Source organism: Vitis vinifera, chromosome 7, assembly GCF_030704535.1.
Source record: "Vitis vinifera cultivar Pinot Noir 40024 chromosome 7, ASM3070453v1".
NCBI lineage: Eukaryota > Viridiplantae > Streptophyta > Magnoliopsida > Vitales > Vitaceae > Vitis > Vitis vinifera.
In genome coordinates, this window is record NC_081811.1 from 16431840 (window position 1) to 16447784 (window position 15945).

Here is a 15945-nt window from a genome sequence, read left to right on the forward strand (position 1 = left end):
TTCAAATTATGGATTTTACCATATTATGGATTGTGAATATGACATCACCCCCACGAGAGGCTAAGAAGCCAACTTGGGGCTTGAAACATGAAAACCTAAGGGTTATGAAACCTATAGGGACAATGTGTAAATTATTATACCAATGAGATTAATTATTGGTTGGGTGACAATTTATCAATTTTTTTTTTTTTATCCTATCCTTGTGAGTTAGTTTAGGGAATGATACGATAGGTTATTACCCGATACTAGTGATTCTTGGTAATTCTTGATCATTAGTTATCTTGGTCTTCCTTATCATTATTTGCCCCAAAACAAAGCTATAAGGAGAAGGAACGGTTAAAAAACCAAATCTTAAACTGGTAATCAATCTCATTCATTTGATGCTTTTAAGAATATGTTTTAAAAAGAAAAAATTAGGTTTCAGATGCAATTTTGAGTTATATAACTCAAGTTGATTGTGAGCGACCAAGGATCCCAAAACCCTAAGATCACTTTACTTAAGAAACCCTTGTTTTCTTTATTTTTATACCTTAAGTTGGATTGTGGAAAGCCCCAAACTTGAATCGATTGAATTAAAAATCAATATTTATTTTGTTATTAATTTAGTTTCATTCACTTAATCCTATTTCATAAAAGATAATTCTCAAATTGTTTTTCACTTTAGGATTTAAACAAAAACAATTCATTTATTCTAGTATTGACCATTTCCATAAGCCAGTCCCTGAAGATGATACTCAGAGTACTACAAAAGTCGTAGTGATTCTTTCTCTAGTTTTTCTTAACCAAAGTTGCTATGTAAAAAGGTTAAGTATTTTGATACAACAAAGAAGTTCAATTAGTTATATCGAATTAATCTTGATCCTTTGTCTGCCCAATCTTTTTTAACCTTGCATATTAATGTTGGTATGAAACATTGCATCTTAAATGAAAAATCATCTGTGTTGTGGCATAAGAGATTAAGACACATTTCTAGATAAAGACTTGAGAGGTTAGTAAAGGATGGAGTTTTTAAAACTCTAAACTTTTTTATTTTATTTTGATACCTATGTTGGTTGCCTTAAAGGAAAGCAATCTAAAAGTATCAAGAAATGTGTAACTAGAAGCTCGAGATTATTATAAGTGACACATATTGGTATATGTGAGCCCTTTTCAAATCCATGTATAGGTGGTGAACAATATTTTATCACCTTTATCAATGATTTCTCAAGATATGGATGTGTCTATCTATTAAAGGATAAAACTAAAGCTTTGAAATATTTCAAAATTTTAAAAGTTGAAGTTGAAAATCTATTAGATAGTAAAATAAAAGTTGTGATCTTAGACTATTTGCTAGATTCCTATAACAACATGGAATTATTGCATAGTATTTATTGATTGGTATACCTCTATAGAATGGTGTAGCTAAGAGGCATAACTGGAAACTTATGGATATGGTTAGGAGTACGATAAGTGATACATCTTTGCCTTTCTTTTTGTGAGGAGAAGCATTAAAATTACAATGTACATATTAAATGGGTTCCTAGTAAGGTTGTCTAAAGAACTCCTTTTGATTTATAAACAAATAGGAAGCATAATTTGAATCATGTACATATTAGGGGATGTCTTGCAGAAGAAAGAGTCTTCAACCGACATGGAAGGAAATTAGATCCCAAAACCATAAGTTGTTACTTTATTGGTTATCCAAACGATATAGGTTTTATTGTCCTAATCATATCACTCAAATTGTTGAGATTGGAACTGACAAGTTTCTTCAAAATGGTAGTGATAGTGGGAGTATTGCTTCACAGATGGTGGTATTTGAAGAACAAAGGGTAGATCTTCCTTTACCAAGTATAGTAAAAGGATTTGAATTTTCACATAATCATGTACTGCATGATGAAATGAAATCTCCTCTTAATCAACCACTTATTGAAGAAATTATCATTATTGAAAATACATATCAAGGTAACTTAGGAACTTTAAGACAATCTAAAAAAAATATAAGAGATCTATTATTCTTGATGATTACATTATATACTTACAAGAACATGAATTTTATGTTGGCATAAAAGAAGCCATTGAACGTAAGGATATATTCAATGGATTAATGTCATAAAGGATGAGTTAGAATCCATGCAAAAAGATGAAGTTTGGGATTTAGTTGAATTACTTGAAGCCCATAAACCCATTAGTTGTAAATGGGTTTTCAAAACCAAAAGAGACTCCAAGCGTAAAGTAGAAAGACATAAAGTTAGACTTGTTGCAAAAGGATTTACTTCAAATGAAGGAATTGAATATAGGGAAACATTCTCTCTTCTAGCACGAAAAGACTCATTAAGAATCCTCATGGTACTAGTAGCTCATTTTGATTTAGAGTTACATCAAATGGATGTAAAAATGACTTTCTTGAATGGGAATATAGAAAAAAAAAATATTTACATGAATCAACGTGAAGGTTTTGAAGAAAAATGAAAGGAAAACCTAGCATGAAGATTATAAAAGTCCATATATGGGTTAAGATAAGCTTCCTGACAATGATATTTAAAGTTTAACCATGTCATTACATCCTTCGGATTTCTAGAAAATGTTATTAATCAATGTATATATTTGAAGATCAATAGGAGTTGGTTCATATTCTTAATCCTTTATGTAGATGATATCTTGATTGCTAGTAATGATATTAATTTGCTCAAAGAAACTAAAGTTTTTCTTTATGAGAACTTTGAAATGAAGGATTTTGGTGAAGGATCCTTTATGATTAGAATTGAATCTTTAGAGATAGGTCAAAACGACTTCTTGGATTAATATCCCAAAATAATTATATCAATAAAGTTCTTAAAAAATATAATATGCAAAATGGCTTAATTGGAATAGTGCCTATGTTTAAAGGAGAAAAGTTCAATTCTAATCAATGGCCAAAGAAATGAAATTGAGAAGAGAAAAATGAAAGAGATCACATATGCTTCTGTTGTGGAAAGTTATTAATACACTCAAACTTGCACTCATCCTAACATTAGTTTTGCGATTAGAATGTTGGGAAGATTTCAAACTAATCTAGGATGGGATCATTGGGTTACTGCCAAGAAAGTAATGCAATATCTTCAAGGAACTAAGGTCTACATACTCACATGTAAGCATACTGAAAATCTTAAAGTCATTGGATATTCAAATTCAAATTCTACTAGATGTCTTGATAGTAGGAAATCAACATCTAGATATGTGTTTTTGCTTGCTAGTGAAGTTGTTTTATGGAAAAGTTTAAAGCAAACATTATGTTTCCTCCACTATGGAAGTAGAATTTGTGGCATGCTATGAGGCCACTTCTCATGCACTTTGATTAAGGAACTTCATTTCAGGGCTTTGAGCTTTAGATTTTATTTCAAAGCCATTGAGAATTTTTTGTGATAATTTTGTTGTAGTTTTCTTCTCCAAAAATAACAAAAGTTCAAGTGCATCAAGGCTATTGACATAAGTTATCTTATTCTCAAGATCATTAGTCATTTCTTCATCAAGCAAATCAATTTTAGCTTTACATGCATTAAGAATATCATGATTATTTAAATATATTTTAATCAGATTTTGATACCCAATAGTAACATTATCAAGGAAAACAACATTTTGTTCATCAGTATATTCACATTCACTATCACTATTACTATCATTAATATGTAAAGAATCAACAGATGTAATAAAATATAAATAATTTTTTGTTCATACCTTGCATCTTCAATAATCGCAGAGTCACTCTCTTCGAAATTAGTTTCACTCTAAGTAGCCTACATAGATTTTTTAATATCCTTGGGACTAAGACAATCAATAGTCAAATTTCTCAAACCTCCACAATTAAAACACTCTATATTTTTGCCTTTGGAGAATCCCTTATCCTTTTCTTTAGAGGATCTATGAGTCTGTTTTCCCTTTCCAAAGTTTTGATTTTTATTAGATTTTCTATTTATTCTCATGGCCTTCTTAATTCATTTGACCCTATAAGCAAGTTCATCCTTAATTAAATCATAAAGATTTTCAATTTCTTTCTTTTCATTCTTAAAAGCCTCAAAAACGGACTTTTTAGAATTAAGAAAGGTCATCTCATAGATTTGAATTGAACCAACAAGTTCATCAACTCTCTTCAGATCAATGTCCTTTCTTTCCTCTATAGTAATGACCTTAGGCCTAAATCTCTCTAGAATCAAGGATTTGTTCTCTTGGGTTAAAAGAGGAGTTCACTATGTCACTCAACTCTAAGTAAAAGGTAGAGAAATTATAATTCTCTTACATTCTTATACTCTCAAATTTTGAAGTGAGCATTTGTAATTTAGACACCTTCATAGCAGAAGTGCCTTCATGAGTAACCTGGAGAATGTCACAAGCTTCTTTAGCATGTGTACAATTTACTATCTAGTGAAGCTAGTCAGGACTTACTCTATTAAATATGCTAAAGAAAGCCCAAGCATTGGCCTCACTTCCATCATTATCTAATTTTTCTCATTCTTGTTTGGGTTTTAATTCACTAGTAGATTTCCTATTCACATCCAATTTCAATGTAGGTCCCCATCCATATTCTACTAAATTCCAAACCATTTCACCTTGCATTTTTAGAAAAAAATTTATTTGGGCATTCCAATGGGGGTAGTTACTTCCATAAAAATAAATGGAGGACTATTTAGGGGACCACCAAATCTTGGTTGTTCCATATTAGACTTGCAGGATTGATAAAAATTTGATTTGTATCTTACTTTGATACCAATTGAAAACTGTTGTCTAGTAGAGTAACACCCAAAGAAGGATGAATGGGTGTATTTTAAAGATTATAATATAAAAATTGAAATTTATTAACCCAAAATAATTCAGAAGATATTAGGGATAAACAAAATATCCAAAATCAAATCAATATGCAAGAGACAAGAATTTTTACGTGGAAAACCCTCACGCTAATTGTAGAGATAGAAAACATGAGGTTAAAGACCTCAAATCTAATTCTTCTACATGAGATCAGGTTACACAAAATTACTTGGTTGTTTTACACTCTCAAAAACCTACAACTTGATCCATATCTATGATGCTTTCCAATTGCTCCAACAAATACTCCTTAGCCTCGCTGAAGGGATGTAGGTCTTTCAACAACCCTAAACTCAATTTTTTGAATCTTTCTTAAGAGATTAGGGATGGTATGGAAGTTTGGCTATTTCTCTCAATAAGTGCCCAACCCTGAAAGGGTTATAACATGATTTATATAGGCCTCTAGGTCCTAAGGGATTGCTATCTTGAATTTTCCAAAAACAATTTTTGTGATTTTCTACAAAAATATTTTGTCATATTCTGGCATATTATGCATGAGCGCTCAAGCACACTTACCCATTGCTTAAGCGTTTTCAGTGCTTAAGCATTAGATAAGCACTTGAGCGTTGCTTCCACTGCTCAAGTGTCCCCCGCATTCTCAAAATATTAATTTAAACATTTTTTATATCGATCTTCCTTAACCCTTTAAACACCTAACTTTCGAAAAACCAAAGCTTTTTAGATTTACCTATGATTTTACAATTGAGCCAATCAACAACCTTAAATCTCCAATGGAGTGTAGGTCATTATCTAAAAAGTTTCATAAGCTAGAAAATAATTGGAATAAAATTGTTAACTTACAATGAAAATTTATAGTCCAAACATACACAACATTTACAATATGAATATACTAACTCTACTATATATATTACAACATGAATTCATTTGGAAAATTTTGAATTTTGTTTCAAAATTGACAATTTTCTTACAACATGACTCAATGTATCCCATGGATGATACTAATACAATGATTTATTAATTCCATTGACAATAGAGCATAAATGTCTCTTTAACATTATTATGTTTGCTATAAAATATACAAACTGAAATAAATGCATTACACTTATAACATAAATATATTAAGGTTATAACCCATTATGAAAATACCTAATTTAGAAATTTTTGACAAAATCATTTGGATTGAGGTGTCGATTTTTGAATGCCACAAAAGAAAAGCAAATCTAATAACAAGTTTGCACAAGGCTCCTCTTTAACATAAAGAGAATAATTGAATAAGAAGGTGAAAGGAGAAAAGAGCATAAGAATTGTAAGAACTCCTAAACTAAAATTCCAATCCAAGTGATCTTAAATGTACACGATCATTGTTAAAGCAATCACTATAGACATTACAACAGAATCAAAATTGGTGAGTATTACTTGTTTTGATAGAAAATGTTTTCAATTTCGAGAGAAACATAAATTTTGGGTGTAAATATGAATCTTTCTCAATAACCATGTAGAGGGGATTCAAACTACTTACTCGATCAAAGGATGGTCTTTTGCATGGAAAATTCAATTCAAGTCTCTTCAACTATCTAAAAAATAACTCAACTTCTCTTCCTCTCTCGTAATTTTCTTGGAAATGGGCCCAATAGCCACCACCATGATGGTGAGGTTACAGATTTTGAAGTTAGGGCTTTGGCAATTTATATTTAAAGTTAATAGAAAATTTATTAGAAGAAAACCGATTAGAAATCAAAGGGCCTATTTGGTTTCTATTTTTGAAAATTGTTTTAAAAAACAGTTTTTAGCATTTTCATAAACAAAATTGCCTTTGAGAATTGAAGTCTAAAAAGTTTTGTTCTCGAAAACAAAAAAAAAAACATGTTTGGTTGAGTGAATAAAAAAAGTTTTATAGAAACAAAAAACATGTTTGGAAGTTGGTTTTAAAAAAAAAAAATTAATGTTTTCTTCGGTACTTCTCTCAATTTATGAAAAAAGATATAAATAAAAAAACTCAACAAAAGATAATAATAGGAAGGTGAAGGATTTGAATGGGAAATTAAGTTACATTTTTAGTTTTTTATTTTATTTTAAATTTTGAGTCTGTTTTTTATTTTATTTTAATTATAATAAATAAGAAGATAAAATATTTTAATAATAAATGGTTTGAGGATTAACAATAAGGTGATCCCCTTTAATAAATGATTAGATTTTTTAATAAAATAAATAAATAAAATGTTATAATACAAATTTAAAACTTTTGTTAACACTCTAAATTAATTATAGAAACACTACATGCAAATATTTAAAGAAAATATTGACAATTATGTTAAATCAAACATATTTTATTATTTTAAATACTAGTGAGAAATATTATTAATTCAAGGATTAATGATTTATAAGTGTATATTCATTTGAAATTTTCTTAACTATTTATTCTTTTTTCTACTATTTTCTATCAAACCTTATCCCTTCAACACCCTTTCCAATTATTCTAATTTTTTAAATAAAAATAATAAATATGTTTTAAACATAAAAATAATTTGACAATTAAATTAATCTATAAATGTAAAGCCTTTTCAACATGTTTATTTTTTTGTAAAGTAATTTTAAAAAAATTATATTTTGTTTGATCAACTTAATATTTTGAATATAAATAATTTTAAATAAAAAAATTATGTCTATTTTTAAATTAATTTTTATAATTTTAAAAATAAAAATATTGTATCCATTTTTTAATATAAAAATTATTTTTTTAATCATTTTTTTTTTAAACCTTTTGCATACTGACTCCTTACCCCTAAATTCTTTTTTCATCTCCATCTTCTTTTTCGTCCCTTGATATCTCCCTCAAGATCTCTCCCACTCTCCTCTCATGGCGACTACTTCCACAAAATCCACGCTCCTCCTCCCCTTTCATCCCTATCACCTTCACTCCCCCACTTCTTTTATCTTCTCCTTTTCTTCTCTCTCTCTCTCTCTCTCTCTCTCTCTCTCTCTCATATCCACATATTTTACCCATTTCTATTGCCCCATGTGAAGTTTAGATTGCAACGTCCCCACCATCACCAACACTACCGTTGGTCAATTTTTCTTATTTGATGAAGGAAATTGAAATAATAATAATAATAATAATAATAATAATAATAAATAACACAAATAAAATTGAAATAATAATAATAATAATAAATAACACAAATTTGAGGGTTTGTAGGTTGGTTCTCTAATGTGGATATGGGATTATGATGCATCTTTGGAGGATTTGAGAGTTTGTGGTTCTCTTTACATGTTTGTTTGTTTGTTTGTTTGTTTGTTTTTGTTCTTTGTGATTTTTTGTGTGTTTTTTCTTTCACGATCTATAAATATAGGAAAAATAATTTGAGATTGTTCTCTAAAAACATCATATTGAGAACATGGAAAATAAATTTGAAAACATGAGGAACAATTGCTAAATATGTTTTTGAGTGTTTTCTATTCTCAAGAATAGAAAATAGCTTTTAAAAACAACAATCAAACAACCCAAAGTATTGGACTTTTCAAAATATTGATTATAACAAGGATGGGCATAGAAAGGTTGTCTTTTACAACAAGTTTTTCTCTTTCTTTATTTTTCTCATAAATGTGTGGAGAAATAGCAAAAAATAATTAGAGGAGCCAAATAATCTTCTTAAAAAGACTCGCTTTTTATCTACCTTAGCTTTTTATTTTATTTTTTCTTATAAAATTTAAAATTAAAATAGGCCATGAAACCATAAGTTTAAGATGCAATATTCATATCTAAAATCTTTAGTAAATATGAAATAATTTTCAAAGAACTTCATTTGAAAACATAAATTTTCTATTTTCATAATAATTTCTTTTGATAAAATTAATTGAATTAATTATTAAATTAAAATTTTAAAATTTTCAATAATTAATCCAAACAAGCTAATGTCCATTTCCCTTCTTTTTTTTTAATTGATGGTCCCAACTATCTTAATCTCCTATCTTGACAATGATCTAAGTAATTAAATCTCATGATACAAACGCTTATATATCACAAAATTGTAGTCAACTTTGGGGGCTGAGTCAGCTTTAGCCGATTCCGCATTAGTTTAATTCAAAATCAAGTTGAAAAGGGTTTTCAAATATGATCAATTTTCAAAAAATTTGACCATATTCAAGAAAAGTTAAAAGAAACATCTTTAAAGTTCTCTTGGGGGGACAACTGTTGATAAGATTTGGGTTTTTGGTTTATTTTAGATTTTGGGCTGATGAATTGAAATGCTTGAAAGTATTGAAATGTTGAATAAAGGAAACAATTGCAGAGGGTCTTTCTTTGTATGAGTTCCAACAAATGTTATGGACTTTCAACCTTCCTGAATTTTTATACTTTCGATGTAGATACAACTAGAGAATTCTAGAAGCATATAAGGAACCTACTACTACAAAGAGTAGTTAGCTCTAATATCTGATAATAGAGTTTGCTAAAACTAATTAATAACTTAAAATCTTGCTTCAACTCGTCCCCTTAAGGGGCTCTATGTCTTAGCAAGGATGAGCTTGCCATAAAATGGTTCAAACCGAGTAGTAGTTAAGGGCTTAGTCATTAGGTTTTTAGGTTCAAAACTAAGCACATACCTTACATCTAACTCCTTTATAATGACTTTTTCTCTCACAAAATGAATGTCAATCTCTATGGCTATGTTTGGTTCTCTGAAAATTTGAGAGAAAATGCAAAGGAAAGAAAATAGAAAGGAAAAAAAAAATAAAGGAAAATAAAAAATAGAGTTAAAGATGATAAATTATTTTTATTTGCTACTTCAAACTCATTTTATTTATTTTAACTCATCAATTTAAAGATTAAATAATTTTAAAATGCATAAGTTTCAAACTAAGTTTAATTATATTTAATTTTCTTTGAAATATTTTATAGGACAATCAAATATGAGAAAATCATTTTCTTTGGCATTTTTTTTTCCTGGAACCAAACATAACCTATGTGTTTTGTTCTTGCAAGAAAGATTGGAAACTAATTAAAGATCCTATTCCAATGTTGTCACACCACAATATAGGACTAATGCATAGTTTTTAGTCCAAGTTCAGCAAACAAACAAATTTTGTAGTCAAACTATTTCAATATCAGCTTCAGTTACATTTTGCTTTAAAGAACTTTATTGAATATAATTGCTTCCAAAAAACCAATACAATAACCACTAATAGACTTCTTGTCATCAATGTTGCTAGCCTAGTCTACATTGCAAATATCAACTGTGCCTCTTAGATACCTCAATACTCCTTTATAGGCTTGCCAATGTTGAAGTTGAGGTGCATGAAGAAATTAGCTGAGTTTGTTTACGGCAAAGGATATATCAAATACTTCGATACAAGAAAGGTTGCTCAAACAATTTGCTATCGTTCGAGTGTAACTCAACTCCAATCAAAAGGGGTATTGGACTTAGATTAGCACCAGTCATCTTAGTCTTTTCCAAAATATCCATAGTATACTTTGTTTGAATCAAGCAAATACCTTATTGATCTTTGTATGTCTCGAAACCAAGAAAATAATTCATAGAACCTAAAGTTTTAAATGCAAACTTTTCATGTAAATCCTTCTAGAGAATTCTAGAAGGATAGAAAACCTATAACAGAAGGTCGTTAACTCTAATAACTAAAAAAAAGTAAATAGAAAGTTGCTAACTCTAATAAATAACTAATAAGAAAGTTGATAGTTCTAATAATAGAGTTTGCTAAAACTAATTAACAACTTAATGACTTACTTTAATTGAAAGCAAGGGTATTAAATGTTCAATATTTTCAAATTCGTGTCTAAAAACGTAAGTCTCCCTGTAGAAGCTCATAAAACCTATGACAGAAATAATGAGCATTGCTCTCTAGTAGAGTTGAGAAGGAAGGCGCGGTTTGAGCATTACTTTTTGTGGAGTTTCCTTGGGCGAGAAAAAACCCATGCGTGGGGTCATGCCCACAGGAGTGATGTCAAATCCTTGGAGTAGCCGAGCAACCGTCAAGTGTAACATTTGTAAGGCCAGAGCGATTCCTGGACAACATCTTCTCCCTGAACCAAATGGGATTAACTCAAAATGCCGACCAAACACACTTATATCTGCATTGCTTGTTAAAAACCTCTCTGGTTGGAACTTTTCAGGATCTGACCAGGTTCTTGGATCTCGATGCAACTTCCACACATTCACGAACAAGCGGGTTCCTTTTGGAATGTTGTATCCACAAACATTACAGTCTTCAATGGCTTCATGCGCTATTAATAGGGGAGCTGGTGGAGACAGCCTGAGGGTCTCCTTCACAACGGCTTGAAGGTAAACTAGGTTTTCAATATCAGATTCTTCTACCCATCTCTCTCTACCAACTTTTACATCTAGCTCTTCTTGAACACGCTCCAAAGCATGTCTATGGTTCAATAATAAAAACAAGAGACATGCAGAGGCAGCAAAGGTAGTCGCCGACCCTCCCACAATGAGACTCTGCAGTTTTAGATTTACGAAAAAACAACAAACAAAAAGGTTTTGGTATTAGAGAAGAGTAGGTTGCAAGAAAGGGTATAAATTAAGAAGATATATATATATATATATATACCACTACTGTTGCCTTGATAACAGTTTCCCGTGTGTGGCCAAACACGGAATCGTCTTTGAGAATAGACAGCATCACATCAATGAAGTCCTGCCTGCTGCTGGGGTCACTCTTGAGTTTCATAACATGTTCTTCTACCCAACCTTGTACACTAGTGTCCAACAGCTCGGCTACATGCTTCATAGACTTCAAATAGCCGTCCAAATCGATCCACTCTAAAAATGGAAGGACATCAGATGGAACACGGGCCTCAAGGAGATGTACGAATTGCCTAAAACCTGCTATGACATGTCTTGCTTCTTCATTTGCGTGGACCCCATTAACAAAATATCTCTTCCCAGCAACCATCCTTAGGACTACATTGAAGGGCAACTCTTCAAGCCACTTATTCATCTCCACCTCAATCGGTTCCACCCAGTTCCTCTTTCTGCCAAGTGAGTAGAGATCTCCCGTACAAAAATCCAATTCAGAAAGCAGCACATGCTTCAACTCATCAAGGCGACGATAGGAGAGAAGTCCTATGACGGATAGTTTGCGCATCTCACGCCAAAGAGGCCCATAAGGTGCAAATCCAAATCCAGCATTATTGTATCCTAAAAGCTTTCCCGAGCTGTATCTGGGGCGTGAGGCGAAAGCCTTGTCGTTGGTAGTGAAGCATTCTTTAACAGCCTCATGGCTACTCACCACGAGCGTCGGGTGCACTCCAAGGCGGATCATGAAGACCGGACCGTGCTTATCAGCCATGGCTCCAAGGACTCGACAAAATGGCTTTTTGCCACATAATAGACGCAGGTGACCTACTATTGGCCAGGCACCAGGTGGTTCTGGGGCTGACTTCCCCTTTCCCTTTCTAACTCTCCATGCCTTACAGAAAAACACCAACCCCACAAGCCCTCCAACTGCTAGTAAATGAGAAAGGAGAGTCATCATGGAGCGGGCGCCGCTGTCTCAGAATTGCTTCGGGAAGTCCATTTTTGGGTATCGGAGATGAACAAGTCGGGGATTTTCTAGTAGTTTCGTGTTCCACGATATTCGATGTTACAGGTGATAAAGTGATAAGGTCGATTTCTCCATATCCGTTCAAATGCAGCTTTTCCCGATATCATAGGTTTTGGCAAGTTTGTTGCTTTTCGATATGGCGTGTGTGACACATAATATACACATGGAAAAACTTATTATTAAATATATTATTTTATATAACCATTTGAAAGAGTATATACTACTTAAAATTATAAATTATAAATTTAAAAATTATTTAAATGGTCTCTCATGTGTTTTTCGAGTAAAGGATATAATCGCAAAGATAACAAATTTTAAGTGTCAATTTAAAAAGTTGTGATTGAAAATCATATGATTTCAATATAAATTATAATATTGAATTAAAAAAGATAAAATAGAAAATAAAAGATAAATTAAAAAATAAATGCAAAAAGAAGAAGTTTAAGGGGGTGTTTGATAAATTAATTTAATAACTTAATTTAAGTTATTAAGTAAATTAAGTGTATTTTGTAAAATAATTTAATAGTATGACTAAAATTTAAAAATAACTTTTAAGTAATAAGTAAAAACAATTAATTGAGAGTTTGATTTTTTAGTTTTTTTGTTAAAAACAATTTGCTTTCAAACTTTAGGTTTTTGTTTTTCTACTTTTCTTTTATAACTTTTTATAAACTTTTTGCTAAATAAAAAAAATATTTAGTTTTGTCTAAATGGAAAAATTAACATGTTAATTTTTCTTTATTTTTTTATTCTTAATAAAAATAAAATATTATAAAAATAAACAACCTAATACTTAATACTATTAAATATTAAAATTTTATTTAGAATCAAGTAAAAAAGCAAATGTCACCTTATTTTTAAGTTTATATCTTCATTTTACATTTGTATCCTCATTCATTCTAATTATCTTCACAATCTCTTTTATTACTTCATAACCTTCATTGTTAGTCTATCTCATTTGCTCTAATTATAATTTATAAAAATGAATATGTTAATTTGACGATTTAAAATAAATTTTAAATCAATTTTATCGAACAACCTTAATACCTAAAGGAAGAATTAAGTAATAAGTTGTAAGTTAATAACTTAAGTATAATTTAACTTAAAGTCAACTTAAGTCATTAAATGATAAGTATTAAGTTTTACCAAATACCCCCTAAATAAGTTTGAATTATAAATATCTTGAAAATAGAAAAACTTTACTATTTTAAAATAATGGAAACAAGAAAAGAGGAGAGAATAATATGTATTAAAAAATAATAATAAACTTTCCACAATATAAAATGTACAATTTTAAAATTGGTTAAAAGATAACAGTGATGATATAATGAAATTAGATTTCAATAGTAGCAAATTAAGAATTTCAATCATTCAATTTAAAAACGAAAAATTCATATAATTCTTACATAACTTCTAATCATGAAAATATATAAAATTTACATAATTTCAGGCTATGAGCGATAAAATTGTACAAATATATTCTATAGTTTGAGACTACAAAATATTCTAAAAGATATATAATTATAAATAAATAAATAAATAAATGTGTATAACTTCTAGTTATACAATGAAATTATTTGAATACCTTATCATATGAAAAATATTAATTTTTTATTCTAAAAATATGTAAATGATATCTACATGTTGTTTTCATAGCTTTTCTGGCCATAAATCATTTTACACAATATTGTTATAATAAAATATAAAAATAAATATTGCATTATAAATTAATTTTCACATAAGATCAAGTTATATGAATTTCATGAAATCATACCAGACATAACAGTTCTCCAAATAACATAAATACCTAAGATAAAATTTAATTATCAATATAAATTAGAGAATATCTTATCTTAAGAAAAAGAAAAAAAGAAAAAAAAATCATTTTAAAAAGAGTTTAATTATAATTAAATTCCTTTTATAAAAGGATAATATGGTAGGGTTTAAAAACTAAATTCAATCTTATTCAAACTCTTCTCTTTTATTCTTATTTTTATAAAATAATTTATTCTCTTATTATTTTATTCATAAGTAAATTCATCATTTCATCATTTTCAGTACTTAAAACCCAATATGGAAATTTTCTTTGCACAAAAAGGCTTGCCATCCACAATCCACATTCTACCGCCACTTTTTTTTATTCATTTTTTTTTACTTGTTCAAAACACTTAACATCTTCAATATCCACCACAAGATAAATAATAATATTATTATTTAATCTTATCTATTCAAATATAAAAATAATAAGAGTGTAAAAATATTTACAAAGTAGATGATATTAATTTTATTACTATAAATTTTAATCTAAATATAAAAAGAAATTATTTTTCTTATCAAATCTCATAATTCAAAATTTGAATCTATAAAGAAGACCTGGGATGTCTCTATCATTATTATTTTTTTTTCAATTTTCAAAATAAACATCTAAAAATTATTGTATGATAATAAATAATTATGAAAAAAAAACATAGCTTTTAGTATATGGGCTTACCGTAAATAATAATTACATAGCTTCTAGCTATGTATGATTATAATTTGTTATATGTAGCTTCGGGCTATATGAGTTTAATATTTATTTATTTATTAGTTTTTTTTCCTGTACATAGCTTCTCGCTATAAAAGTTTGGATTATTTCATAAAAATGAAAGAACACAATATCGTAATGACCTTATCATGTAGAAGCCTTTGATCTCCTCTCCTATAGCCTAGTCTCATACTCTTCTTCTGTGGCCTAATTGCACTTTTATTATGCTCTTTCTAATAAGGTATTATAAAATAAAAGAGTGGGAAGAAGAAAAAATGAGAGAATAATAGGAATACTTAGAGAAAATAGAAATATTAATGAAAAAGATTAGATTAATATTTCATTAAAGTTTTCCCCTTTTATAGGAAGTCACAAAAAGTTTTACATTAATACGGATAATTATCTACACACAATCTCATAAATTATCATATTTTATAGCATACCCTCTTTTTTAATTCACATTTATTACTTTTGAAGAGATTTTTTATATAATTTTATAACTTGACAAATAAATCAATTTGATAAAAATTAATTAAATATATTTTATTTAGCACTTATCAAAGTTTATTTAATAGATTCTAGCATAGAGGAGGAAAATAAAAAGTTAAAAAAATTGTAAATTAATTACTATTGTTGCATTTTTTGTACCTTAGTCACATTTGTTATGTACTTTAATGACATTTTTATACCTTGATCATATTTTTTATACCTAAGTTACATTTTTTGAACCTAAATTGGTTATATTTTTCATATTTTAGCATCTTGATCACATTTTTTATACTTTAATAATATCTTAATCACATTCTTCCCACCATGTTCACATCTTTTATTAAAATAATTTATTTTTATATGAATCATCTTATAGTAATTCATTAGTTTGTGAGTTCTTAAGTTTATCAACCAAACTCTTTTTGCTAGTATTTATATAATCATTTTTCTCTTAAGAGTTTTTTTTTCCCTAGATTTATAGAGTAAGGCCATATTTGGGACATGGAATGAGCACCCCATTCTTTTTCTTATATGACTCAAGTGTGGATATGAATGGAATCATTTTTTATTCCAAAAGAAATAAA

General features: G+C 29.0%; 1 protein-coding gene across 1 annotated transcript; it reads right to left on the reverse strand.

Annotated features, from left to right (window-relative positions):
* Window positions 1–10634: 10634 nt before the first annotated feature.
* Window positions 10635–12276, reverse strand: LOC132254018 (cytochrome P450 CYP82D47-like). The gene is made up of 2 exons (XM_059737710.1): window positions 11353–12276; window positions 10635–11240 (listed from the first exon to the last, which is right to left on the reverse strand). Exons 1-2 carry the CDS (start codon window positions 12274–12276, stop codon window positions 10635–10637), a joined length of 1530 nt encoding a protein of 509 aa, XP_059593693.1.
* Window positions 12277–15945: the final 3669 nt, after the last annotated feature.

What these genes read in the sequence shown, in the direction of transcription:
- LOC132254018 (XM_059737710.1), bottom strand. Translation starts at nt 12,276, where the DNA reads ATGACTCTCCTTTCTCATTTACTAGCAGTTGGAGGGCTTGTGGGGTTG. An exon ending in TTATCAAGGCAACAGTAGTG is followed by an intron (nt 11,241 to 11,352) that starts GTATATATATAT and finishes CTAAAACTGCAG; the next exon opens with AGTCTCATTGTGGGAGGGTC.